Source organism: Panicum virgatum, chromosome 6K, assembly GCF_016808335.1.
Source record: "Panicum virgatum strain AP13 chromosome 6K, P.virgatum_v5, whole genome shotgun sequence".
NCBI lineage: Eukaryota > Viridiplantae > Streptophyta > Magnoliopsida > Poales > Poaceae > Panicum > Panicum virgatum.
This window is the reverse complement of record NC_053141.1, coordinates 36894485-36922405: the sequence shown is the minus strand read 5'-3', so window position 1 is coordinate 36922405 and position 27921 is coordinate 36894485. Positions and strand designations below refer to the sequence as shown.

Genomic DNA, 27921 nt, shown 5'->3' with positions numbered 1-27921 from the left:
ATTTGTTGTCCCATTTGTTCTTGTTCTGGTACTTGTCTGCTTGAGGCTTCTCTGCTGTGGCAGGATTGTTCAGCACACCAGCAGTTGGTGTAGAGCTTGAGGTTTTGACAGCACTCCTGCTGTATTCTCAGGCTCCGGAAGAAAACATTTTGTTTGATGCTTCCAGCAACTCTTCCTGCATTAAAGCCAATGATAACGCGGCATCAATTGTTCTAGGTTTATGTAGTGTTATGGCATTGCGTATGGGATATTTCAAGCCATCTAAGAACTTTTGAACAAAGAACACCTCTCCTATGTCCTTGTTATGAACTAGAATTCTATGCTTGGCAGTTTCAAATCTACCAGCGTATTCAAGCACATCCTCAGTTTGCCTAATGGAAAGGAGATCTCTCATGTAGTTATGGTAAAGGTCCTGACCAAACTTCTTCTCTACTGCTACACACAACTCAGGCCAATTGTCAATGGAGTGTTGTGCTTCATAAGTTTGCAACCATAGCTCAGCATTACCCCTAAAATTGATGGTTTCAAAGGGGACCCACACATGCATAGGAACATTATACATGGCAAAGTATTTTTCACATTTTTCTTTCCACACTCTAGGGTGTTCACCACTGAATTTAGGGAAATCTAACTTAGGCAACTTGAACTCTCTAGAGTCATACTGGTGAGTAAACATGTTCTGCCTTCTAGTGCTGGTCTCAGGGAAATCAATAGCCAAGAAAGTGGAATTGGGAAAGTGATTCTCACCCTTGACCAGGGTGTGATGGAGAGAAGAGTTCCTCCCATCGACACCCTGGTAGTGTGGTACGACGCGGTGGCCGTTGGCCCGCCCCTCTTCCTCGCGCGGCGGGGCCTGAGGCGGAGCAGTAGCGGTTGCTGCTTCCAAGGCCTCGATGCGCGACGTGAGATTCTTCATCGACATGCTGAGCTCGGTGGAGATTGAGTCGGCGTTGATACTCCACGTGTTGAGATCGTCGACGGTGGTGAGCAGCTTGAGTTGCCAACCCTGGAGGGCCTTCACTTCGGTGACAAGGAGATCGAGTTTCTCCTCCGCCGTGGCCATCCTTGCTGTTAGGGTTGGTGGTTTCCGGCCGTGTTGGCGAGATTTGGGGGGGGGGGGGGGCGGTGGTGGTGGTGGTGGGCTTGGGGAAGGTGAACTGGGTTGTGGATTGAGTGGAGGTCGGGAAGTGGTGGCGGTGGTGAATGGTGGCGCCAGGGTCAACTAATCCGGCGGGACAGGACAGGATCGAGTCGCCGCGGTGGAGAGGAGGCTCTGGATACCAAATGTCACGCTCCTGGGGTAACTTTGCCGGCGTCGCGCACAAGGGGGGGGGGCGAGGTTGGCGGCGCCGCCTCGGCAGAGCAAGCGAGGGAGAGAGGAACAGTAGTTGTGTTTAGGTTTTCTATTGATGGGTTTCCCGTCGCCGCACAGGCACAGGCACAGGCACAAGTACTGGTGCACAGGCTCGTGGCCGAGTCGGCACGCAGGGCCAATAGAGTTTATTGCATGGCCTTAGGTCCATACATACAGATGTAGCTCATGACACCCCGCTCCTCTCCGCTGCCCCGCCCCGACCCAGCACTCCGTCTCCTCCACCGCCGCCGCCGCCGCCGCGGCCCGCGGCCTCCTCCTCCGCGACGCGGGCTCCCCCGTCGTCAAGCGCGCCCCAGACGGCGGCGGGTGGCTCCTCTGGCACCAGTCCGGCGCGCACGTGGCCCTCTCCACCTCCCCGGACGGGCTCCGCTGGAGCGCCCCCGTCCCCCCGGACCCGCTGCTGCCCTCCGAGGACTGGTGGGCGTTCGACACCGCCGCCGTCCGCCCCTCCGACGTCCTCCTCATCTCCGGCCCCGCCGCGTCCTCGCGCCGCGTCCCGTCCTCCGCGGTCTACTGGCTCTACTACGCGGGCTCCACCGACGGGCGGTTCGGCTCCGCGTTCCCCGCCGCGGACGTCCCCGCGCTGCCTGGGCTCGCCATCAGCCAGGACGGCCGCAACTGGGCGCGCATCGAGGGGGACCACCACACCGGCGCGCTCCTCGGCGTCGGGGAGGAGGAGCGGGAGGAACCCCGCGGGTGGGAGGCGCGCTGCATTGCCGCGCCCAAGGTGGTGATGCACGCGGACGGGGACCTGCGGATGTACTACCACTCGTTCGACGAAATGTCGCAGCGGCACGCCATCGGTCTGGCGAGGTCCAGGGACGGCATCCGGTGGACCAAGATGGGGAAGGTGCTCGAGGGGGGCCGTGCTGGATCGTTTGATGAGTGCGGAGTGCGGCACGGACATGTTGTCCGTGACCGTGCTGCCGGGCGGTATGTCATGGTGTATGAGGGTGTTGATGCCGATGGGAGGGTGAGCATTGGAATGGCCGTGTCGGAGGACGGCTTGAAAGGCTGGAGGCGGTCCAGTGAGATGCCAGTGCTGTGCCCGTCTGAGGAGGACGAAGGGTGGGATGGCGCTGGGGTTGGTTCACCTTACTTGGTGCAAATGGATGGGGCCTATGACTGGAGACTGTATTACATGGGTGTTGGGGGGCATGGCGAGGCTTCGATCGGTATGGCGTATTCAGAGGGTCAGGCTCTTCAGAAATTCAAGAAGTGTGATGCTGTTCTCATGTAAGGTGAGGTCGAGGGATGGACATGTGGAGCTGTTCTGGCCCTTCTGGGGGTTTCAATTAACTTCAGACAAAATTTTGTTAGATTAGAAACTCCCACCTCGGGTTGTGCACGAATGATTTTCCATACCAGCATTGACTTGTATCAACAGGTTGTACACTTAGTCTTTGCTGGCTCTTTTGCACCAAATGCAATAGCTCCTAGCTGATGTTTTTTCACATTAATGGTGATTTTCCACCTTGAAAGCCTGAAAAAGAAAAGGAATTTTACATCATGTGAACCTGTAGCATATACAAGCAGTGTGGTTGAAGCACTCACGGATTTCTGGCAACTACTACTATGGGTACCAGTTAGTTCAACTGAAAGTGTCTTAGTCTGTATCTGTACCCACAGTTTCTCGTATATATGGTACGGTTATTGTGGCAGCTAACATTAGTGCACCAACTTCTTGTACACTAACCATACTCCTATTTTGGTAGAAGCACTAACATCTAATTTGGTTGTGCGCATTGTGGTATTCACCATGAGCTAGGTGTCTGTTGTCACTTCTCACCTTATTTACCTTTCTCTTAAGAGTCTCTTTTGGCTATTTAGTTTATTTGATTATTTCTTCTATTTTCCATGGACATTAACAGAGAATTTAGATGTAAGTCGGGTGTATTTGCTTTTAAAAAAAGATGAATTACATTCTATGCAACTGATCGATTGCAGGTACCTACTTTTGTGCTTTGAATTTTCTTAACATACTTATAAGTTGGTATAGTGCTGCCCTGCTGTTTTCAACACTGTAGGACATGTACTTCCAAATTCATGAAAAATTACCACTTAATACTTATACAATTGCTAGTTAATCTGCATGCTTCAAATTTCGTGTAATTTCGTCGTGTTCACATTAGTATTTCTCACTTGCTTCAAATTACAGATGGTCAGTTCGTAAAAGTAGAAGTACAGATGATAACTTATTTGAAACAAAAGACTATCACTATCAAAAGTACTGATTGAAATCTGCAATAAGGAATTCTAAATGCAGTGGTTGTTGAGGCAAAAGGGCAATTTTGTAGAATTATGATGATGACAGTGTTTTCAGGGATCCAACGAAGCTGTTGAACAAAGTGGTACAGTCTTCCTCTGGCTCAAGAGGTTGATCTGTTTTGAGAGGCCATGTGCAGAGGGAAGGACCTGTACTGTAGTCTCAATAATGCAATGTTGCATAGTTATTTCAACGGGGTCATGGTTGTCCTTTCTTCCTTCGTTGCGAGGTCAGTGTTTTGTCTTTTGCCTTCATGTTCAGTCGGTGTGTCTACATGTTTTTCCAGTTTTACATAACCCCATAACAAATCAACGGTGGTAATATATCACAATGTTTATTCTCAATCTCCCATGAAGCAGTTTAAATCTCTCTCTTTTCTTGCCCCTATACTTCAGCTGAGGCACTTCTGTGTCCTTATTTACTGAAATTGCTTGCAACTCCACTTTTGAACTAAAGTGATACTCTAAGGCCGTGTTTAGTTAGAGTTCAAATTTTTTTTGCGTTGGAATCTTACTAATTTGAAGTACTAAATGAAGTCTATTTACAAAATTTTTTGTACAGATGGGTTGTAAATCGCGAGACGAATCTAATGATGCTAATTAATCTATAATTAATCAATAATTAGCAGATGGTTACTGTAGCATCACTGTTGCAAATCATGGATTAAGTAGACTCATTTAGTACTCCATGCATGTGTCGAAACATTCGATGTGATGTTTTTTTTTTTGCATTTACAAGGTTTACGGGTAAAGATCTAAACAGGGGCCTAACTTGGGCGTTGAACTAACAACTGTAAAGTCCGTGTGTCATTAATGTAGTGTCCCTGCTGGGGTCCTTCTGTCTATCATACAGTTATTTCCAGCACTAGGCCAACAAAAGATAAACTGACATAAGGTAATATAATTTATTTACTGCATCCACACAATGGCTAATTATTTCACTTTCACATGCATGGAGAAAAAACTTCATACTGTTGCAGCAGTTGTAGCATTTATTTGTAGCGCTCTTTCTGCTTCTCTTTTGACTTTTGATGATCCAATAGATTTTGCTCAGAAGCCCTTGAAAAAAACCCGGAGGGGAATATATTCTAGACCAATGGGGGTGACTGGGGTGGCAGCTCTGAGTTCACCATCCCGAGGACGCCATTCCAATAATTCTTGTCATCCCCATCTGATGCTTGGTTGCTGTGCTCAGTTTGGCCATTGCTGGACTCACCCCAGCATTCTGATGCGTCATGCTCATTGGATCCATCAAGCATCATGCCCGTGAAGCCAGCTCCAACCCCAGCCATTCCAGTGAACCACACCTCCTCACAGCCGATGAAATCCTCTTCCTTCTCCTTGCCTTCCAGTCCCAGCACTTGCTGGTGCTTGCTGAAGAACTGCCAATCGCTCTCGTCACCCTCGAGCTCATTACTCTGCCACATTGCAGAGTTGCTTTCCGATACCTCTAGTCTGTTGGTCCTGGGGGTTGGCAGCATGCCACTATTGCTCCCTGTAAACGTCAGTGTGGAGGTAGGTGAATCCAGGTCTATCTTTGCAACCTGCCATGCATGCAACACATCAAGGCATGGAGAAGCAGTGGAGGCAGCGACATTCGTTTGCTGCGAATGGAGTGAGGTTGGTGTCGGTGCTGCTATTCGCATCTTCGATTCTCGAGCCAGCCGTGCCTCAGCCTCGAGGCGGGCACTCTCCCACTGAGCCATGTGGCTGAGGCTTGCCGCTGCCTTAGCTGATTTGTCATCTGTGGTGCTGGTGAGAGTGCCACTGATGGATTTGTGGGTGACAGGGTCGATCCCCATCTTGGCCAGCCTCTTCTTGAGGTGTGTGTTCCAGTAATTCTTGATCTCATTGTCTGTGCGCTTTGGTAGATGTGTTGCAATGGCCGACCATCTGAACAGTTCCAGAAAACAAAACAAAATTGTGATTTAAAATTGATATTTTGTTCTCGTCTATCACATATGCCGACATTCTTTACTAGAGTACATAAACTAAGACGTTTATGAATATGTAGAAACTGATGGAAGGGGACATGAGGTGACATAAAAAGTACAGATGCCATGACATAACTTGGTACATGCAGCAGAATAAGTTGGTGCACTCAGATGCTGCACACAGAAAATGCACTAGAAAGGAAGATTTTGATTAAGCTAAAATGATAGCATTCAGAATTCGAATTTTTCTCGTTTTAAATGCCAAAATCTGGATTGTGCCTTTATTTCATTGACCATCACTTTCTAATTCAATATAAATATATCGACAATCAGGGTTGATGTGCATGCTTTGTTAATTGTCTCTAAATGGCAGACAGCAGTCTGACAAGAACAGACAGTGCACTTCATCTTGGCAGAAAGAAGTCAGAGAAGATACTTATGGTGTTGCAGCAAAAGGATCGCTAATACTCTGAACACTTCAGAGGATATCATCTACTGTAACAATCTGGAGCTGACTAATTTCATGGGTACTCACCTGTTACCAAGAAGGGCATGAAGCTGGATGATGGTCTGCTCTTCCTGCAAGCTGAACTTGCCCCTCTTGATGTCCGGCCTCAGGTAGTTTGTCCACCTCAATCTGCAGCTCTTCCCGCACCTCTGCAAGCCTGGAGGATGTTGGTGGAATTCTCACTAACTTTATTCATTTGGAAGATGGTGGAATTCAGGTTTATCCACACTCACCTGCCTTCGCAGGCAGTGATCGCCAGCTCCCATGCCCGTGCTCCTCAATGTAGGCAAGCAGCTTCTGATCCTCCTCTGGCGTCCATGGACCTTTCTTCAGGCCAATCTTCTCACAGCATGGTGATCGCCCCATTAAAGCAGTGTGGTGTGTTATCGTTGTGAAGTCAAGCTGACAACTGAGTGCCCGGCTGGAGGATAAATAGAGCAGGATGAGAAGACAACGCGCACTGCTACTGCTATAAATCATTAGCATGATAGGAGGTATGACACTGAATTTTCCATGTCTTATCATGACTTAAATGTCCTTGTGTTGGTTTGCTTCAGTTTGGCTACGAGGTACATGTAGACGTACAGGTCCTTGTTGATCTACTTGAACGTAAAAATACAGTAACAAACAATTTCCTTCATTTGAGGGTCAGTTTAACACTGAGGTCCAGTTCACTATGGCCCATGAATTGATAATCGCAATAACTCCATGGTTGATTGGGCCCACATGTGACACCAAGTCCAGGTTGGTGTAGGGGTAAGGCAAAGAAATGATTCGTTTCTTCGGGTGAGATGGGTCAAGGTTATGGTCCGTTGTTTGATTGAGATGAGCCTTAAAGTCATTTGGACTTGGGCCTGGATGTTTCCAGTAAATATAATGGTAGAAACCAGTCATATAATCTTGTGGAGAGGTAGTTATGCTTTGGTTTATTGTCTGATGTGAGCCAATACGATGATTATCTTGTAGTGCCTAAAAATGATCTGGAATGAGGATTTCATCATGGCGAGTCTCTGTCACTATGCAGTTCTGGTGAGCAGCTATAATTGGAACCGAAGTATTTTAGCTATGCAATCAGTCTGGTGCAGCTTTAGTTAGAATGGAAGTAGTTTTCAGTAATCCCATTCTGCCTATATCATATACGATTGTCATCTTGGTAAGGCTGAGATTAAAGGACGAAATAACTGAACCTATAGAGTAGGGAGCAACTTCAGAACTGTTGATGCCTGGCAGGGTACCAAAGTCATTGCTTCTTTGACATGTAGGGAGGCCTGTCATTGCAGTGTCACTTTTCAGAAGAAAGGAAAGGAAAGCCTTTACCAGTGAACTTTGCTATTGATACTGTTTGCAGGTAGTGTTCAACTGACCAGTAAAAAGGAGGAGCTTTTTCTAAAGTCCTAAACACGAGCACAAACAAAATTCGGAAATTGATTCAGTAATTAAAATACCAGAGAACTTAGAATTACTTGTTCCTATCCAATGTCAAAAGACCAGAATTTGGTGGTGCAAGGAACTACTGTTAGGTCTCATTACCTTGAGTTCTTAGGGCTGTCAGTGAGATGGGTTAATGCCTTGGGACTAATGGGGTCGTTTTGGTTTGTCATGACTTTCTGATTTGGTTTGTCATGACTTTTTGATATCCTTGTGTGCTCCCTATCTAATATATCAATTTTCTAGTTCTCCAGTATGTCTTATCAAAACTTTCAGATGCGTCAGATTTGATTCGTAGATGTAAGGAACGAAATAAAGATCCAATCAAGCCATCAAGGAGAAGTGAATGCCCAAACTGTACCTGTTACCTTCCACTGAAAGGTTCTGAGATTGTTTGTTTACGAAGGTATGAAGTGGAGTGGAGAACGGAGAGTCAAAGGTCGTAATAACATATTTACCCCTCCCTCCTGATCTTACTTCAGAAAGCACGAGATTTTCTGAGATTACTCATCACTGCAGTGGGAGGCTGTGGAAGAAGCAGGAATAAACTAACCGGCAAATATGTCAAAAGTCAAACTCATAGTATTGGCTGATACTATGCCCCGACTCCTGAGTGCTTTCTGAACATGCACGGCCTATTAATGGCACCAAATGGTTTGTCTCCTCAAATTACCTTTTCTTGAGGTACGTCTTGTGCATCTCAGACAGCACTTTCAAGGCACTCATTTTTTTTTTTGACTCATATGACTCTAGGCCTGTACCTGTATTGACTCCAACCATATGACTTTCAAGGCACTCATATGACTCTAGGCCTGTATTGAATGCGGTCCAAACCACACAAGCTGTCAGCACCCCCGGAAGTTAGGCCTTGTTTAGTTAAAAAAAAATTAGATTTTGGTACTGTAGCACTTTCGTTATTAGTTGACAACTAATGTCCAATTATTTACCGTTAAACTGTGTAATGAGTTATTTTTTTAACTGTATTTAATGTTCCATACATATATCCAAAGATTCGATGTGATGGATACTGTAGGAAAATTTTTGGGAACTAAACATGACCTTAACCTACAGCTTCAGGGTCACTCCATTAGCAGTGCGGCAAATATGTTTGATTTGTACATGGATTGGAGCATGATGGTAGGTGAGAATACTCCCATAGTTGGATGAACAACCATAGACAACCATAATGTGTGATTCTATCCATAGTCAAAGTACTTTCTTGATGATCAATTGGTTCACTTGAATTGTATATATTTTTTCTTCTCTTGTGTGATCGTGTGCAAAATTCCTCCACTTGCAAGTTGCATTTCCTGATTGCTCTCTAGCTAGCTAGTCACACCATTCAATATCTTTGATTTGGTCTTTTGGTGAGCAGAGCTAATTCTTTTCTTGTGCTACGCTTGCACCTTTCAAGTGATCTAAGCCCTCGTGTAGGTATACAATCATTTACTTATCCCCCCTATATTAGGTACACAATAACCTTTCTTGAGTCTTCTGTACCAGGAATTCAAGGCAACAGAGGTTGGAGTCAAATGCTCATATATAGAATTAATAAAACCTGCACATGCAGAGATGCCAATTTAACCAGTACTGTTGTCAGGTGTGATCAATCTGACGTAACTGGAATTTCAGATCTTGACATTAGGTCGGCGTAACTCATTAAGCAACGTCTACAGGAAGTTTAGTCCCCATCATTTTCCTAAATTGTTCTTAAATACTGTTGGGAATAGGAGGTTTAAGAACATTTAAGTACTCCATCACTGATTCACTGTTGTCTGTTAGGCTTGTTTCACACTTTTTCCCCTGACTTTTTTCACACATGATAAACTAATGTTAGAGAAAGGTAGTTCTTTCGTGGAAGCTTTAGGCATTGGCTTAGTTTATTTATGTCAATTGTCATGTACTGTTCTGAAACACAATATCAAGCACACATCAATGTTTTGCTGCCATTTTGGCAATGGAAGATGAAAGGCGTGAAACAGGACAGGTATAACTGTATGTCAGATTAGATTACTTCTTGTGTCTTGTACAATTAGATTATTTTTGTGTGAAAATCATGATATTACCATTTTTGCAAATTGATAGAGTATGTAAGAAGCAGTGATTTACCAAGATTAGAGGTATGTAATATTGGTTCTACTATGCTTTTGACTAGGGTATGCCAATGCATGACGACCCATAATCAAACATAGATGGCAATTTTTAATATTAAAACTGAACGCTGCCAAGTAGGCCAATTTTTTTTTTGTCGTTGATATTCAAATTGAATGACCAACTAAACCAAATCCGCAGACATCTTGGCACATTGACTTTCACTCTGGTTTATAATAAAGTGTGCCATTTAATTTAGATCAAGATTACAAGGCAGAATATCCTTTTGTTTCTTTGTTGCAACTAGCCTCTTCCATACTGATGGCACATCAAAAGTTGGTCAGTAACCGGGCATGTCTACCTGACATCACTTTCCTTCGGTCATAAGTGTCCAAACATTATTTTGTTTTAACAACATAAGAGCTGTCCTTTTAGCTTCAGTTTATCAGGAACAGCTAGCCATCAATCATATGAGATGCTAAACTACTCGTTGTCGGCTGGTCATTTTGTTTTCTAACTTGATCCTTCTCCTCTTGTAGTGATGCAAGCTCTAAAGTAAGTGAAAGAGCTAATCATTGATATCTGCGTATCAATGATCGTATCACCATTAACAAGTCCTGGCCCGCTTATGCATGCACAAAGACAATTATCTTAGTGGATTGATGAACATTCCTGGGAAGTATTTACATAGCATGAAACGAGGTAGAAGCTCATGGTATTTACAATTCAAGTTGGACCCGGGCTAGAACAATATAACTTGTTTTGATTGGAGATACTTGGGGCTAATTTCAAGCTAACTAGACAGATTTGTACAGCATAATACATGGGTGAACATGCAATTTTTTTGGCCAGACCCGGGCTGCAGCACCCCCAGCCCGGGGCCTGGACCCCCCTACAAGCACTACTACTTTATTTCTGGTATAATCTATGCTTATTTGTGCCAACCCTAGTGTTCTTTACAGGGAAAAGTCCAATTTTCACCCTCGAACTATCACAAAAGTCTGATTTCCAACCTTCAACTATTAAACCGGACAACATAGGTCATCCAACTGTCAAAACCGGACAAATTTGGCCCTTGGGGTGGTTTTGAAGGTGGTTTTGTATTTTCTAAAAAAATTAAATAAATCTAATTAGATTTAAAAAATCAAAACTAATTCACTTTAAATCAGAAAAATATGAAACTAGTACTAAAATTTTTCTAAAAATGTAACATATCTATTATTGCTCCATTTGAATCTTAGTTATTAAAAATAATGGGCATAACTGCAAGTAGCCAAATATTATGAATATAAAAAAATAGATCTGAATAGCTCACAAGTCATGTGACAATAGATAGGTTATATTTTTAGAAAACTTTTGATACTCATTTCATAATTTTTTGACTTAAAATGAATTACTTATAAAATTTTTAGTGTAAAATTGAATATTTTTAATTCTCACAAAATGGACAACCACCTTCAAAATCACCCCAGGGGCCAAATTTGTCCGGTTTTGACAGTTGGATGACCTATGTTGTCCGGTTTCGTAGTTGAATGTTGAAATAAGACTTTTACGAAAGTTGGAGGATGTAAACCGGACTTTTCCCTTCTTTACACCCTATCAACCTGTACTCAAAATGTCAAACCCATACGTTGCAAGTGCTTTTGAGTATTGTTCAGAAGACCTCAGAATTTATGTCTAATGCACACACGTACACCCTATTGATCTACAGATATAGTGATGATATCACAAGCATTCAATATATTTGCTTTCAGAAACCAAAGTTGTTCCAGTAGAGACCATCGATGTGAAGTGGGTCAATGGCGGCGGAGGTGATCATCTCAGCACGTCGGTTCACTTCGCCGCCGGTGTCAAGCAACCCCGACCCAGCATTGCTCGGTAAGTCGTCACTGCCGTCGGACTCCAGCAACTCCGGCAGGTAATAATCTGCATCGTCGGACTGCTTCTGCATGACGGGCAACGTGGAGCAATGCATTCCCAGCTGGCCATCATGGTTGAACAAGGATGGCGAGGCGGCGCCGCTCCAACCATGGTGGTCTATCATCAGCAACTCATGGACCATTTGGTGGTGGTGGTGTTGTTGATGATGATCCTTCTCATTACCCTCTATGACATGGGCACCGGAGCGGCTGATCGTGTGCTGTGAGTCAGCGACTGCAGCTGGTGGCGCCACCTCCTGCTCATGACCGTCGAAACCGTCCGCGTCCGGTACCAATACCATTGGAAGGAGATGGCCTGGAGTGGAGTCCTGATCATGCACCGTCTCCTCCGCTGTCACCTTCCTTTCGTTGCCCCTCGGATGCTTCCTCATGAACACCTTGCATATGACCCACTCACTCTGCATATGATGGCCAGAACAGATCCGATCACAATCGGACATCACGGAAATTTATCTTCACTGTGTCAGAGAGCTCAAGATCGAAGCAAGCAAAAAGGGATCCTCCATGGAAGCACACATGTAAGTACTAAGTACCAAAGAAAAAAAAACAAGTATAGGTCATCTTCATCATTTGAGGTTGGTGCGCACCTGTGCTCCTCTGAGGAGGGCGCTGCTGCTCCTCTCGCCCATGGCGTACTCGTGCATGGCCCAGCCGGTCTTCTCCCCTCTCGGGGCCCTGCCGCGGTAGAACACCAGCGTCTTCCTCCTCCCGACGAGGCGGCCGTCCCTGCCGTGCACGGCCTTGTCCTTCCCCGTCGACTTCCAGTACCCGCACCGCGTCGCGCGGCGGGCGCGCACGCCGGACAGGTACTTGCTGCCCCTGGTGCAGAAGAAGTAGCCCTCCTGCAGGTCGCCTGGGAACATCAAGGACATCAATGAGCAGCTAGAGCTAGCTTGGGATGCCTGGATGCATAGCAAGGCTCAGCATGCGGCTACGTACATGGGAGGTCCCATGGCTCGGACTTGTAGAGGTCGACGTCGCGGATGGCCGGCGAGGTGAAGCTGGCGTCCATGGCCTTCCTAGCAAGGTAGCAGGTGATGAGCTCCTCGTCCGTCGGGAAGAACCGGAAGCCCGCCGGCAGGAGCTGATGATCCATCCGCCGCCGCTCTGCTCCACTGGCAAGCATGGCAAACAGATCGTGCTCAGGAACAAGCTAGGGAAACATGCATGCTGCCACCAGTGGCGGATCTAGCTAGAATGTGAGCGTAGGGGGTTTATTTTCCTCTTCTTCCTCCCTCTCTTTGGGGTGTGGGGTAAGCTCCCCCCACGCTAGATCCGCCCCTGGCTGCGGCCGGATCACATACGTGCAACATGCAAATCAAGAAGCAACAAATCTTGACTTTTGGAGCCCCCATTTTTATTCAGACCGTCCATTGCATGCATTCTCTTCTTTTTAATATAACGGGCAGCTCTCCTACTTAATCGTAAACAAGTCTAGCATGCATATGTGTTTCGCTCACAGAATGACTTGCCTATATATATTTTGCACGCACGCATATGTTATTAAGAACGAATAATTGATGGCAAAATTGCAAGAGGGATTGGTTTTGTAAGTTTCAGGAAAAGCTACCTAGTGAACGAAGGCGACTGACGCACAGCGAGGTATACTTGCCGATGCAGATAAGTAGATGTGACCACCAGCAGCGTTGGCATGCCCCCTCGTTCGTTTTATAGTGGCGAAGGGCACTGTGTGTTGTGCATTTTATTTGCCTAGATTGTGCAGCTGGTAGTTGGGGTTGACGTGGACGCCTACTGCCGCTGCGAGAATGTACTACGGATTTACAGAATACGAGAGTGAGATGCCCTACAGTAGTTACGACAGTGGCAGGAGTACTTTTCAATTATATAGAAAGCTATAAACGGACTCACTAGCTATATTGCAGCAGCATATAGTTAGCTGAGAGGATCCAAACAGAGCCATTTCAAACTCCTATGAGAATTGTATGTAACAGTATTTTTATGAAATACCTATTACTTAGTGCAATCATCTGCACCCTTTTTCTATGGATGGCTATAATGTTTGATAATACCCATATAGTAGTTGCCATCTTATGATATAGGATTCATAGTCAAGGTTGAATTTGTTTAGCTCTCTTGATTTGAAGAGATTCTCCTAGAAAATTTCTTATTTGATCCTACTAAACTTAGCTCTAAGCAAGCCGTCGCGGCCACTCGCCCATGGCGCTCTAGGACTCGGCCCCCGGCCCCTACCACGGTGGCCGCTGGCGCGCCTCCCGCCGGACCTACTGCAGGACCCGGACCCCCTATTGCCGTGGTTGCGGGTGCCTCTGTGTTTATGTCCTAATGTATTTTTATAAACTAAAAATTATTTATAATATTACTGTGTTGTTAGCCTTTGGTCTTAATAATTTGCTCAACCATGTCTCTATGGTATGTATTGATGATGCCCACGAATCCTAAAATATTATCAGCTCAATTGGCATGCACAATTATTTGTTAAAAAGAAGGTCGATATATATATTCAATATTTATAAACAATGCAAAAATAGTTCACTGCAACATGTACATATATATACTTCTCTTTTTTAAAAAAATGTTCAGAAATATGTACCAATATCATTTTGGCTATGAAAAATATAAATAGGGGTAAAATGGTCTTTTCATGTGGCTCTTAACACCCAAAACTGACGGAAGGGCCAGATTATTAGAGAAGAAATGAAGTTATAGTGTCATATAGGGAACTTTGGATAAAAAAAAGAGATGTAAGTTTAGTAGGGCTATATATGTAATTTTCTCTTGATAATTTTACTTTAAGGGGAGCAGAGATTTAAACACCCCTGATCACGTCAATCACTGATTCATGATAATTTATGCGCGCTTGCTTAGGGCAATCCCAACCCAAAATACTACTAGTAGTTTCTATACTTGCCATGTCATATAGACACTACTCAAAGAAACTACATTCCCAATAGATGGTTTCTTCATAAGAAATTGCTATCCAATCATATCTCTTCCTCTCTTTTCTCCCTCCAATCCTAGCTTCTTTTGTCTTGGTTTTTGTGTAGACATGATTTTCTTGCATGAGAGCTGGTTTCTTCATCTTTTTCTTTCTCTCCTCATTAACTCTCTTGCCACCTCAGTTTTTTGCTTACATGGCAGTGTATTTAATGCTATGGAAACTAGCTGAGTTGGAGGGTTGGGACTGCCCTTAGGCCAGTCTCAATGGAAGTTTCATGGATACAGTTACCTAGACTGAGAACTAAGTAATCGTGCCAGATGAGTTTCATGGTGATGAAATTCTCCTCACATCCCATGAAACTCCATCCTTCTCTCTCCTTGCCATGTCAGCAAAAGTGATGGTATTTAATGTCATGAAACTCCCATTGAAACTTGCCTTAGAGCGGCTAATGGGAGACTTTGTACGCCTCATTTGTAACGAAGAAAATGAAAACCATTTTTTTTTCAAAAACAAGGTCTCCAAAAAAATCCCTATGACGCCATTTGGAACAAGAGAAATTTTACAATGATTGAAAAAATAGAAGCCATCCATCTGATGAAATCCTACGGTGGTGAAGGTAGGAAATACCCCGAAGTATCTAGAATAAAGTACCTGGTACTTCCAAAATATGAGACCAAGTATTAAAAAGTGGGACCGAATACTAATTTAATTTAATTTTTACAAATATTGTCCATATATCAACGGCTAGAAAAATTTTAAGGTAAAAGTACCTGAAAGTACTCATTGGTATTTTACAATCATCGTAAAAGAACTGTTGGAACAAATAAGGTCAGTGTAAAAGTCCAATTAAAGTTATCATGGAGCATAGTCATTTGATAGCAACTTTGATTCTTTGAAGGAAAAAGGAACTATGGTATCACATTATTACCTCATGATTTCTTTACATTTGGAACAAACAAAGTCAGTGTAAAAGTTAAATGATGCATGTCCAACCAGAAATAAATTCTTATAATGTCATTAGGAACAAATCAGTTCATCATCATTGCATAAGTTCCCCAAAACCAAAAGTTACGCCCTAGCGAGTCATTTGATAGCAACTTTGAAGGAAAAAGAACATGATTGTGATATCGCCTCACGTTTTACGCCCTAGCGAGTCATTTGATAGCAACTTCGAAGGAAAAAGAACATGATTGTGATATCACCTCATGTTTTCTTGTATGTCGCGGATTCCTATGTTTTTTTTCCTATGCTCTCTATTTTCTTGTAGAAGTTTGGGTTCCCTAACTACCTCTTGAACGATCAAAATAGTGCGCTGTGCAAAGTAGACATGCTGGTCTGCCCTCTTGCTCTCATTGATGCAAGGGGTGTCACTACTCAATTGCGTCAGGTGTGTAGGCAGCACAGTTTGCTCTTAGCTCATGACGCAATGCCAAGCTAGCCGCCGAAATGCTAAGCATTGTTTATGCTAGTCATGACAAATTAAGCATATAGTATTATACAGTATCAATGCACGTCGCGTATAGTATCAATGCACGCAAAACATGCTAAGCATTGTTTATACTAGTCATGACAAAGACATGTAAGCAGAGCTTTCAATCAATTAGGCATACTTTCACTCAACAGAACACCTTACATGATTGATGTATTATTGACACGGTCCTTGTTTAGTTACATGTTTTGGGATTAGCTAGCAGATTTGTTTCTGTTTCGAAATGTTTGGCTAGTGCTGATTTGTTATGAAAGAAAAATACTGTTGACTGGTGGTTGTGGCTGATTTGGTGTGAGAGAAAAATACTGCTGGGCTGGTTCCGGCAGAACAGAGTGATTCAAGTGTGCAATCTCAGCTCAGCTATAGCTCCGGAGTAGAAGGGGTAAGGCCATCCCACTGACTTTCAATTGGTTTATGTAGCACCGGAACATTCGAAGGTCTCTATATACACATCCAACTTCCATAATAGATTTGTTGCTGGCACAGGAAAATGCAATATAACAAATACAAAGCATAAACTGATGTCCGGATCACCTAATTTCGTATGTGCTATTCTGTCTAGAGGTGCTTCCATTTTAGGGCTCAACGTAGAACAATGCATATGTACCGTATGGCATGCTTAATGTCCACATCTTGATAAAATCGCTATCAACTGCTTGTTGATGACAGCAGCGCCAGCTAGGTCGAAGGACGTCTTGTACGTGTATTGATCTGAAGTTCTGAACTGTTCCGGAATCAACTGCATCGTCACTGAAGAAGCTTGTTGCAGGTGCCGACCCCCAGCGCTGCAGCTAGATGCCAAGCAGCATGGAGGTAAGAAGTTTGTGGGAAGACGTCATCAGCGATGAATAGGGCGCCTCCCAGTAAAGACGACATCTTGTGTAGGTTATGCGCCATCTTGAGCTCTGGTTCTATTGATGCTCTTTTAGCAAATGAAACCTAAGGTGAGGGAAGGATGTTATAATTGGTCGACTCAACAGATAGAAAGATGGATACTGCAAGACTGACAAAACAATGACATAAATCAAACAAAATAGTATAGGCACACACACACACATAAGCATACTTAGAATCAGAATTGTTTATTGTATTTTGAGTAAGATGCCATGTGCTTTGAACTACTTGCCTCCATTATCCCAGTGTGGATGGCTGAAACCATCAAGGGTTGAAATGGTAGGATCAATGTTGATGCTGCCATAAGAAACTTTGGATTCTCATCCCGAAGCGCTCTTGATAAGCACTGCATGAAAGGTGCTTTGTCAAAATGCTCAACACATCAAATACTTCATATAAAACATCCGAGTTTCTGTCTTAGCACAGCCCTAAAAAGGGTTTTAGTCAATGCAGCTAGTGATAGTATACATAAGAACTTGCATGTGCATGCTGATTTGAAACATGAAAGTAGTAATTGATATTAGTACATTCTGAAAGACAGCTATCTAACAGACAAACCAAACCAAGTTGGGTCGCATGCTTTTCATGGTTCTTCCAGAATGGATATGCATTTCAGCAATCATCTTATGAGAATACTTCACTTACTAGTGTTGAAGTGGCAATCATTGTATAGTCTGCCCATCGCAAATATTTTCTGATTTCTCCTCGTGAAGTATGGTACAAGCTAGAAGCTATTCCAACGCCAATTAACGAGTTTGCATAAAGTGCAGTATTCAAGTTCTTTCTGCACAACTGGCACATAACCGTTAGTTGATACTTGGTAGCAACTGAGAAAGAAATCGGAAGGTAATCTTTACGAAAAAATATTTTTAATGGTTCAAAACGTGGGCTTGCCTTGGAGTTTGCAGTCCAAGAACGATGAAAGGAAGTGAGGTGACAACATTAGCAATAGTTTCGCCAACATGTTTATCACCTGGATCAGAATAAGATAATGGAGTCACCAAATGATCAGCTAGGAAACTTATATTCAACCAATGTGATAGGTTACACATACATGAGAGGCTACAGTGGATCGGCTTCAAGCATGGGGGTCTCCGCTGCCATAGCCGCCTGTAAGTATAAAATAAATCATCAAGAAACACAATGTAATTTCTGAACAGTGTTCATGTGTAGGTGCAAGAAACTTACCGGATTTGCAAACGCCGGCTTGAGCCAACACCCTCCTGCCATCCACAAGTTGAAGAATCGATAATGCTAGTTTTGACTACTTCGTCGTCACTGTATAGTGACTGACCCGCAAATTGTACCCTGTAGAGCCCACTCAGGCCCCCAGAAGGCTTAGGATCTTCTTGGACTCCCATTTATTTAACCTATTCGTATCTTGACCACTAAGCAGAACAAGTGGTATCCTGTTGCCGAAAAGAAATGTCAGTATGGAGCAAGATTGAAGGTCAGAAGCACAGTCTACAACTCTACATGATCACACGAATGACATGATGATAATGTAAGCACCAGACCATATGAAGCACTACACGAAGGGAGCATTGGAAATGAAATGAGCATATCTTACAGATCCTAGTCCCTAGGTATGCAGAAATGAAATCCATGTTGGTTCAATGTGATTATGAGGATCTGTGATTGGCAGTCTGCTATCCTGACATTGCACAAACGGAGTTACCCACAATTCCACAATGCTTGCGGCAGTGGATTTTCCGCAACTAGGACACGGCTACGAACTTCCCCACGCCCACCTAACGGAGGAGGGAGCACAAGAAAGTGGCTCGCTCAACACAGCTCATCACAAGAAAACCAACGAGGTAAAGCAGCGACTCCTTTCCGTCCCCGTTTCTTGGCAACCATGAAACGAGATACACACCACGCCCGGCCAAGCAACCAGGCGCAGCAGCTCCTCGGCTCAATTCCCACCACAATCACGCCTGCAGCTCTGCTCGCGGGGCCTAACCACACGACAAATTTCGACGAAATTTCAACTGCTTTTTTTTCCCGGGTAAATTTCAACTGCTCTCGACTTCCTATCGCTTGCCACTACGCTAAAGGAGCTCGTTTAGCAGAAGAAACGCACCGGGCGGGGAGAGCCGATTCGAACCGCGGGAGGCGCGCCGCTCCCCCTCTCCTCCCGCTGCGGCCTCGCTCCCTGTCACCGCAGCAATTGCTCCCCGCCTACCTCGTCCCGCCGGGAGCGGAGCTGAGGGTGGTGGAGCGAGGGGGGATTGGAGGAGGGGAAGGGACGGGAGGATGCCTGGTCCCGGCAGGATCTTCCCTCCCGCGCGGAAGCTAGCGGCGGAGGGAGGAGGAGCCCCGGCTCTCCTTCTCGAATCCTCCCCGGCTCCGAGGAATATTCGCACCTCCTCCTCCGTCCTCCACACGTTCCTCGCTCTAACGGGCTTCCCCGTGTCAGCATCAGCTTTTGTTGGGCTTGAGGCCTCAAGTGGCCCATGGGCCGTGACTATCTCACTGTTGGGTTGGATCGGAAGAAAATATGTTCCACCTTGGTTTGCCTCTCTGCGTCTCTCGTTGCGTGGTCAGTTTTTTACGCCAATCTCAGTCGAAGGATCATTAAAGTATTATGAATATTAAATTTGCTGATATGACAGTTTTATTATAAAAAGAGAGTAGAGAGAATGTTATGAAATGTGAGAAGAGCGTCACCATGATTATCTAGTTTACAGTTTTGGCAACTGTGTTTACAACAATACTACTGAGATTGGCCTAATGGCTTCCAGCATGGCTGGATAAAAATAATAATGGAACGATGAAGGACAAATAAGGCTGCTATGAGGCATGAACTGATTTCATTGTTGCCGGTAGGGGATCGAGCATGTTCAATAAATATCATCCATGCTTGATATAAAAAAAAGGCTTAGACCACTTTAATTTATGTAGTGGCTACTTCTGTTGTTCTTTTCTTTTCTTTTTCCTTCTCACGGGCAAGTTTGCAAAGTCAAGTATTCGCCATCTTACTTTTATATCGACAAAACACCCGCACCTGCCGTGCCCAGAAAAGTCAAACCGTGAGGTCGAGTACCTTTTGTCAATTATGGCACCTAAATAAAACAGGATTGGTTTAGCAGCCGATGCCAATCCGACGCACTCATCGCTACCAGGAACAGAGCTACATTTCAAGTACGTAAAATTAATAGTCAGTTTTAGTGGGAGTGTCATCGACACAGTTTTTTAAACTGAAATCTTAAAAACTGTGTCAGTGGAGGGTCATGGTGATGACACTCATCTCACATCTCATGACACTCTTTTTTCTCTCTCCTCATACAATTGGTACATGTTAACAAATTTAATGTTCATAACACTCTTATAACCCTCCCATTGAGATTGGCCTAACACATCTTTAGAACAAAAATTATAATCTTTTTCCAAGAATCTTTATTGAACAGAAGGCGATGCAATCATTCATCTCCTCTACGAGTTTTATTAAACACAAGTCTAAAATGTCATCAAGTCAACACACATCTCCATGAGATATTTTTGATGCTCTTATTGTACGTGTACACGTACGGTTATCTTATAGTACAGAAAGGAAGTATTCTACGTTGATGTTTTCTTGAAGGAAATACTTTTGGCTTAGTCCCTGTTTAGTTGGTGAAAAGTTGTTGGTTTTGATATTGTAGCATATTTCATTGTTACTTGACAAATAATATCCAATCATGAACTAATTAGATTTAAAAAATTCATCTCGTGCTAATCAGTTAGACTGTGCAATTAGTTATTTTTTTCAATTGCATTTAATGCTCTATGCATGTGTCCGAATATTCGATGTGACGGGTACTGTAGAAATTTTTTTGGAACTAAACAGAGTCTTAATGTGAGAGATCTCTAGCTTAGCTGTAGAATTAGTAAAAGAATGAAATGTCCACTTCAATAACAACAAAGGATTGCATTTGTTTTCGTTAGCTCAAGTGTCACACATACGGATTGACATCGAGACAGCAACAGCTAATTGAGTAACCACTCGTTTCTTTCGAAAACTGTCTTGTCGTCATCCGTGCCCTAATCTAAATTAGCTTCTCTCCCCACAAGTTAAGTAGTTAACAGACGGCACTAGGATTCCTGGTACTACAAAACTACCATGGGTAATATTTTATTTACCACGGGGCATTGTTGGACACGACGACCCCTTTCGTGTCATCTTGCTACCTTCCTCGATCATCAGGGAATATTTTATCCGAGAACCCGGTTCCATTCCGCGCACCTTTAAATTACAGCCGCTCATCTACTGCGGTGTGCGTATGGGGTCCAAGTGAGCACAAAAGGGCAAAAAGGAAGGTTAATGCTTGCTCAAAGTGAGACCTGATCTTGGATGCTTCAGCGGCATCACATTCTTGTGGATCTTTTCACATGTTACGAATCTTGGGCTGTTAAGGGAGAGACAACACCGGCGAAAAAAGGTTCAGAAATTCAGAATTGCTCGAGCTGATCACAAAGACAAAAAAACAATAACTAAAATCAGAGCATGCCAACCAACATAATGGCGAGTTATTAGAAACTTATTAAATCTTATAAAAAATAAAAAAATATTGGTTGCCATATTTTGGCACTAAACCAAATGAATACATAAACTTCTTACCAACACTTTGGTATGCTCTACGCAGCGGCTTACTAACGTCTGACGCCGGCTAGTACGTATTCCTTCCTTTCCTCTTTTCTCTCTTTATTAATGATGGTGGCTGTACTCTACGATCCACATCTACCATGCTTTAAAAAAAAACAAAATTAAGGAGGCTTCAAAAGCGCCGAGATATAAAAAACAAAAAAAGAGAGTAAAGGGTGGGGGAAGAAAAAGAAGCAAAGCAAGGCCCGTTTGTTTGGTTAGTCTAAAATACTGTAGCTCACTTTGACTAATAATTAGAGATACTAAATAAAAATAATATATTTTGTGCTACGCATCCAAACGTGCCCAAGTCGACATCAGATGAGCCGGCGAAGGCCGCACCGTGCCAATCCCATCCCGCTGGCAATCTCCTCGTCCTCGCCCACCCCACGTATCCCACTCTCCCGGCCGCACGATCCGGCATCGACGGCGCCTGCACCCCGGACCCCGCCCCGCGGCTCGCTCGGATGTCGCCGGCCCGGCACCACGCGCGCGCACGAGCGGCTGCCTGCTGGCGGCCGCGTCCGGCCCCACCAGCAGGCCAGGCCGAGGCCCGAGTCCCACCGCGCCGCACCGGCCGGCGCCTCCCCCCGCCTTTAAAAAACAGCCGCGGGCACGCGGCGCCGTCGCCGCCGCCCGTCCCGGATCCGACGGCCCCGCGTCGGCGTCCGCACCACCACCCCCGCCGCGCGCCGTCTCGGCTATTTACTGCTGACCCCCCTCCCCCGCCGCTGCTGCGGCCGCCTCGCATCTGCCCTGCCCACGCCCGCAGCGCCTCGGCTCTGCCCGCTCGCTCCGCGCCCGCCGCGCCTCCCCCCGAGATCGGGGATCGCCCCCCGCCGCCGCCGCCATGGCGCCGTCTCTGCTCGGGGTCACCACCTGCCGTCCCCCCCCCTCCCCGTTCGCTGCCGTGCGCGTTTTGTCGAGCAGCGGAGGTGACTTGACCTGTCTGTCGCTCATGGCTTCTGGTGCGTGCAGGGGTTCACCAAGTCGCTGGCCATGACGGTCCTCTCCGAGATCGGGGACAAGACCTTCTTCGCCGCGGCGGTAAGCCGCCCCCACCCCCCCCCCCCCCCCAACTCCTCCTTCCCTGCTCTCCCTCCTGTGCCCTGTCGTTTTACTTGCCGTGCCCGCCTCTGCTCGCGTACGTACCCGTGTCAGGTGCCGCTCCCGCCAGGTGCTCAACGGTATGCCGCTCCCCCGGCGCGGCGGCGTGGCCTCCTTGCCCCGCGCTGACTCGGCTCCGTGACGAGATCGCGGCAGATTCGCCGATGGAGAGGGCAGGCGGGACGCGTTTGGACTTTGGCGTCGAATTGTTGGCCGGAGTCGCTTGACAGCTAGTACTGCGCAGCTGAGATTAGGATTTTTTTTTGGTATCACTTAAGCAGTGACGAGCTACTCCTAGTTCCTGTAGTTGGTAACTGTAGATTAGGTGCTCGGATTTGTTTACGCTCCTCCACCGTGGAAACCAGCTGGGGAACTGGACCGTGCGCTTGGTTTGCTGCGGCCGCAAAAAACTTTACTCCATTTAGCTCAGTGCGCGTGGGTTCCACGCATGTGGATGGCTGGATGCGGACTGTGGGGCGCCAGGCCTCGCGCGATTTGCTGGAGCTGTTGCCCTTTGCCGAATTGGCTAACCTGCCATAGCGGTAGGGTCCTTCGTTTCCGTTCTGGTCTTCTGGAGGACAGTAGTTCTGAAAGGATGCTTGTCCTCTTCCACAAGAATTGTTTCACCATGGTAGCCTCGTAGTAACGTAAGCTGGAGGATTGGGTGTTGGCTTGAGAGCGTTTGACGGGGTCAGGGCCTAGCAAGACAAATATACCCCTTTCTTGATAGGCTCATCAGCATTTTCCAATGCCTGCTGCTTTCAGACGCTTCATTTTTTATGGCCCTTGTTTCAAGTACTGGATTTACTCATGTTTTATTTATTAGATCCTGGCCATGCGCCATCCAAGGAAGCTCGTCCTGGCAGGCTGTTTGACTGCATTGATAGTGAGTATATTTGAAATCTTATTACATGTTGTTCTGTGGTATCCTTTCTTAATCTGTTTAATTTATTCTCTTTGGATTGGACCAAAATTAATTGATTTAGTCACTAATTTTAGGTGATGACAGCTCTATCAGCCTGTCTGGGTTGGGCTGCACCAAATCTGGTAAGTCATTGCAATTGTTGGTGGAATTGTGGCTGCCTTGCACAACATTTTATTATGTCAAAAAGACAAAAACACAAACGAATTTGTTTTATTGTATTTTTGCTTTTATATGCTATAAAGTTGGTAATATTTTGTGAGTGCTGCTCAGTAAGACTCAACCATATGGCACCAACATGGACATGATTGCTAGTATCTAAAAGACAGAAATAAATATTTTGGGGGTGAAATGTGAGGCATTATTAGTACACGTGCCTGTTTTTTGTTCGAGAAACATGTGCCTGTTTTCTTTGGTGATTGAGACATGCCATAGTTGCAGTCCTGATTGTACTTTACTTCGTATCTATAGTTGCAGTCCTGATTGTACTTTACTTCGTATCTATAGTTGCAGTCCTGATTGTACTTTACTTCGTATCTATTCAATTTTTAACTAGAATGTGCAGCTGAATCCCTACAAATATTTAGCATAGTAACTAAAATGCATACTCTCATCAAGTATAATGGTTGAAACAAAAACAAGATTGGTACTCTTCTATACACAAAGGGGTTTGCCTTAGTGTTAGCTCTTAGCACCTTTCAATCATTTTCTTGTGATGTTACTTGGAATTTTGTCGTTAACTTCTAGGTATATTGCCTTGCAAATGGGGTTTGCCTTAGTGTTAGCTCTTAGCACCTTTCAATCATTTTCTTGTGATGTTATTAGGAATTTTGTCGTTAACTTCTAGGTATATTGCCTTGCAAATGGTACTTAAAACTGACAGTATTATGTTGAACAGATATCACGTAAATGGACTCATCATGTGACCACTCTTCTGTTCTTTGGATTTGGCATTTGGTCATTGTGGGAAGGCTTCAAAGAAGACGGGTACTGATCTGCTTGCTGCCTTTCAATTAACTCATGATCTGCTTTTTGGTATTTTAGTGATTCATTTGGCTAAGTGGCAATTTTCATTTCAGAGACTTGGAAGAATTGGCTGAAGTGGAAGCAGAGCTGGTTGGCATATTTCAGCATTTTGTTGTGTTGTTTTATGGAATGCAGTTCAAATAACTTATTGCTGAGTTGTGCCCAATTTCAGGATGCAGCCTTTAAGAGTAACAAAGGTGAATCAAAAAATAAATCTAAGGTCAGTACACGAAGGATATGTTCCTCGTCATTTGCTGACCAGATTCTCTTGCAGAACATTTCTTCATGCATATGATTATCACTCTGAATGCTTTGAAAAATAGAAGTCATAAATGAGAAATAAAATGAATTTGCATTTCTACTCTTTTCGTCAGAATGTGTATTGCCTCAGTAATCTCATCTGCCATGCAAATATGAGTTTCTTATGTGTCTTCACATAGATGCACAACACATATGACTTTGATGTGTATCTAATTAGCTTATTATTTTCTTTGTAATGCATATTTTCACATATGAACATATATCTTCTCTTTTTTTTATTGTTTGTTTGGAGAACAATTGCATTTTTTGAGGACAGAGGAAGTTATGAAAAGCTTGTTCATTGGTGTTTACTTTCTGTTAGCCATTATTTGTGTTGCAAGATTGGTACTGATTTAATGCTATTTTAGATTTTCATCTAAAATCTTTATTGATGTTAGGCAAATGAGGATACGAAGAAACAGCAAAGACCTTATTTGATGCAGTTCTTCTCACCAATTTTTATAAAGGTACCAACAGCTGATAATATGCAGGAAATGGTGACGAATGCACTATTCTTGTGTTTTGTCTGGAAGATTAACATGTCCTTTTGATTTCTGTGCTGTAGGCATTTTCTATTACATTTTTCGGCGAGTGGGGTGACAAGAGCCAGGTAAATTGTATGAAAGTATTATTCAACTATTAAGGTTTGCAAAGGACATGTTAATGTCAGAAATAGATAATGTTTTTCCTGTACTGATGAACCTCTTGTCAGATTGCTACTATTGGTTTGGCTGCTGATGAAAACCCATTTGGCGTTGTGCTTGGTGGAATCATGTACGAATTGCTTCTTTTATTGACCAGTATCCTCTGTTTGAATTGTTTATTCTTTGTCCCTAATAAACCCTCTCACGGTTCTTAGAGCGCAAGCACTCTGCACTACTGCTGCTGTTCTTGGCGGAAAGAGCCTAGCCACACAGATATCTGAGAAGATGGTAAGAACAGAACTAGTGTCGAACTCATTTTCCATAGTGGCATTAGTGCCTGGGTCCTGTGAAGTATGAAATACCCTGCATCTAAGTCGATGCCTGTCTTGTCGTGTAGGTGGAACTGTCAAGTGGAGTACTCTTCCTGCTATTCGGCATCATGTCATTGCTCTCAGGGCCAGATGGAGAATTGTAATACCTCCTGGAAACCTTGTTCAGTATGGCTGATTAACGAGCTTTCTCTTGTTAGACGACCTATCATATTTCAGTAGATGAGTGATGGCGACGAAAACCAGCCATCCATGGTGAACTGGATGGTGATTCATTAGTTTAGACAACAAATTGTAAACATTTTCACTCGCCGTTCATAAATAACTACAACATGTTACTGAAATCTTAAGCAAACTGCATTCTGTTGTGCCTAGTGCATGAAAATCTTCAGGAGATGCTGCTGACAATATGAAGTACGGTGCCTTCGGTTCTGAATTTTTGTTGTCTATTAAGGGGTGTTTGGATCCAAGTGCTAAAAGTTTAGCACTGATTCATCCAAACAGGAGTGCTAATAGGGTAGGCTAAATTTTAGTCAAGACTTGAAAAATTCATCAAAAGTACGAGTGCCAATAGTAGATGTTAAAGTTTAGCACTCAATTTCAGCACATCCAAACAGATCTAACTCTCGGTAAGTTTTTGTTGAAACTGTGGTGTGGTAAATGGCATGGCAGTTGCGCAGTATACTGAACGAGGCGGTGTAACCTGCTTTCTTTGCCTTTCTTGTAATCAAAGTTTTTCTTTCAAAACACGCAACTGCTCACACTCGTATTCACACGGAAACTCATAAATGCACCGTGCAGTTTTTTTTCACCCTGTGAGCAGAGACTAACCTGTTAACTTGTTAAGAGTTAAGACTGACGGTGAGTTCCCCTCGGCATCTCGTGTCTGGAGTAACTAGCGTGCACTGTGAGTTTCTGAATAGCAAACTGCTTTAGGAAGGCAGATAGGACCGTTTCACCGTAGACGTCCTATATCCAGTCGTGACTGTGTACTGCGAGTTTCTTTTCCCCCCCCCTTTCTTGGATAAAGTACTGTGAGTTTCTGAAACTAGCGTGTGCAATGTGAGTTTCTGAATGATGCTGTAAACCGAATAGATCAAATGGGCCTTGCAATGTACTCTACGAGCAAGGAACGCGACCATGGGCTCGCGCTTCTGTGGCTCTGCGACCAGCAGGCCTTTCCTCCGTTTCTCCTATTGGGTTCTTTTTGGATACGTGCCATTATAATTTTTCAACTTCTGAGATATGCCATTACAATTCACATATTTTAAAACTTGCCATTATAATTCTTCACTTCTTTGAATCATACCATTTTATACGTCTTCGACTCTTGGACCCACACACCGACCCACGTATTTTCATATGGACCAAAATACCCCTACTGTTTTTCTCCCTTCAACTCACTGACATGTGGGGCCCACACGTCAGCTTCTTCTTCAACCTCGGGTCTCCTCCAGCCTCCTCTCCACCACACGCTGCTCATCTCCCGCCCCAACCCCGCCGGCGGCGCGGCGGCGGGGTTGGGGCGGGAGATGAGCAGCGCGTGGTGGAGAGGAGGCTGGAGGAAATTGGAGGTTGAAGAAGCAGCTGACGTGTGGGCCCCACACATCAGTGAGTTGAAGGGAGAGAAGCAGCAAAGGTATTTTGGTCCATACGAAAATACGTGGGTCTGTGAGTGGGTCCAAGAGCCTTGAAGACGTATAAAATGGCACGGTCCAAAGAAGTGAAGAATTGTAATGGTAAATTTCAAAATAGGTGAATTGTAATGGCATATCTCAAAAGTTGAAAAATTGTAATGGCACATATCCAAAAAAAACCCTTCTTTTTACCCATGAACTTCAAATGATGGGTAGGTTATGGCCCATTTCGGGAGCTGGAATTATTTCCCCATCAGATCGGTAAAAACAAAAGAAGTATGTGCACATCTCCTATTGGATTTGAGACATGTTTGAATTTTGCGTCAAAATCTTGTAAAATCCGTGCATTCAAAACTTTACGAGCTTGCAGCATATCGCGGTTGTAATGCGCATCTCCAAATGCCGTCTTAATTCGGAGATATTATCCTCTGAATCACCAGAAGAAATATTTTGTTTTGAGTGGACCAGAAGAAAACTTTGAGTTTGAG

At 44.4% G+C, this 27921-nt stretch overlaps 5 protein-coding genes across 5 annotated transcripts; 2 read left to right on the top strand and 3 right to left on the bottom strand.

Annotated features, from left to right (window-relative positions):
* Positions 1 to 1544: 1544 nt before the first annotated feature.
* On the top strand, positions 1545 to 8761 carry LOC120713447 (the record flags this gene model as incomplete). The annotated part of the gene is made up of 6 exons (XM_039999409.1): positions 1545 to 2616; positions 3699 to 3870; positions 5948 to 6192; positions 6286 to 7949; positions 8030 to 8164; positions 8264 to 8761. A coding segment is annotated over one exon (1071 nt), but the record flags the coding sequence as incomplete, so codon positions are not given.
* LOC120712437 (transcription factor MYB106-like) lies at positions 4420 to 6639 on the bottom strand. The gene is made up of 3 exons (XM_039998214.1): positions 6316 to 6639; positions 6110 to 6239; positions 4420 to 5533 (listed from the first exon to the last, which is right to left on the bottom strand). The coding sequence occupies exons 1-3, from the start codon at positions 6605 to 6607 to the stop codon at positions 4729 to 4731; spliced, it is 1227 nt and encodes a 408-aa protein (XP_039854148.1). The 5' UTR covers positions 6608 to 6639; the 3' UTR covers positions 4420 to 4728.
* A 2590-nt stretch (positions 8762 to 11351) lies between the features above and the next one.
* On the bottom strand, positions 11352 to 12667 carry LOC120713446 (NAC domain-containing protein 76-like). Its single transcript, XM_039999408.1, has 3 exons — positions 12481 to 12667; positions 12129 to 12433; positions 11352 to 11939 (listed from the first exon to the last, which is right to left on the bottom strand). The coding sequence occupies exons 1-3, from the start codon at positions 12665 to 12667 to the stop codon at positions 11352 to 11354; spliced, it is 1080 nt and encodes a 359-aa protein (XP_039855342.1).
* A 3654-nt stretch (positions 12668 to 16321) lies between these two features.
* LOC120712436 lies at positions 16322 to 19215 on the bottom strand. The gene is made up of 7 exons (XM_039998213.1): positions 18928 to 19215; positions 18033 to 18253; positions 17899 to 17954; positions 17739 to 17817; positions 17490 to 17628; positions 17077 to 17190; positions 16322 to 16889 (listed from the first exon to the last, which is right to left on the bottom strand). Exons 2-7 carry the CDS (start codon positions 18203 to 18205, stop codon positions 16698 to 16700), a joined length of 753 nt encoding a protein of 250 aa, XP_039854147.1. The 5' UTR covers positions 18206 to 18253; positions 18928 to 19215; the 3' UTR covers positions 16322 to 16697.
* A 2978-nt stretch (positions 19216 to 22193) lies between these two features.
* LOC120712434 (GDT1-like protein 5) lies at positions 22194 to 26187 on the top strand. Its single transcript, XM_039998212.1, has 12 exons — positions 22194 to 22339; positions 22447 to 22515; positions 23402 to 23461; positions 23575 to 23622; positions 24396 to 24484; positions 24577 to 24613; positions 24696 to 24743; positions 25222 to 25290; positions 25389 to 25433; positions 25536 to 25597; positions 25683 to 25755; positions 25865 to 26187. The coding sequence occupies exons 1-12, from the start codon at positions 22319 to 22321 to the stop codon at positions 25940 to 25942; spliced, it is 699 nt and encodes a 232-aa protein (XP_039854146.1). The 5' UTR covers positions 22194 to 22318; the 3' UTR covers positions 25943 to 26187.
* Positions 26188 to 27921: the final 1734 nt, after the last annotated feature.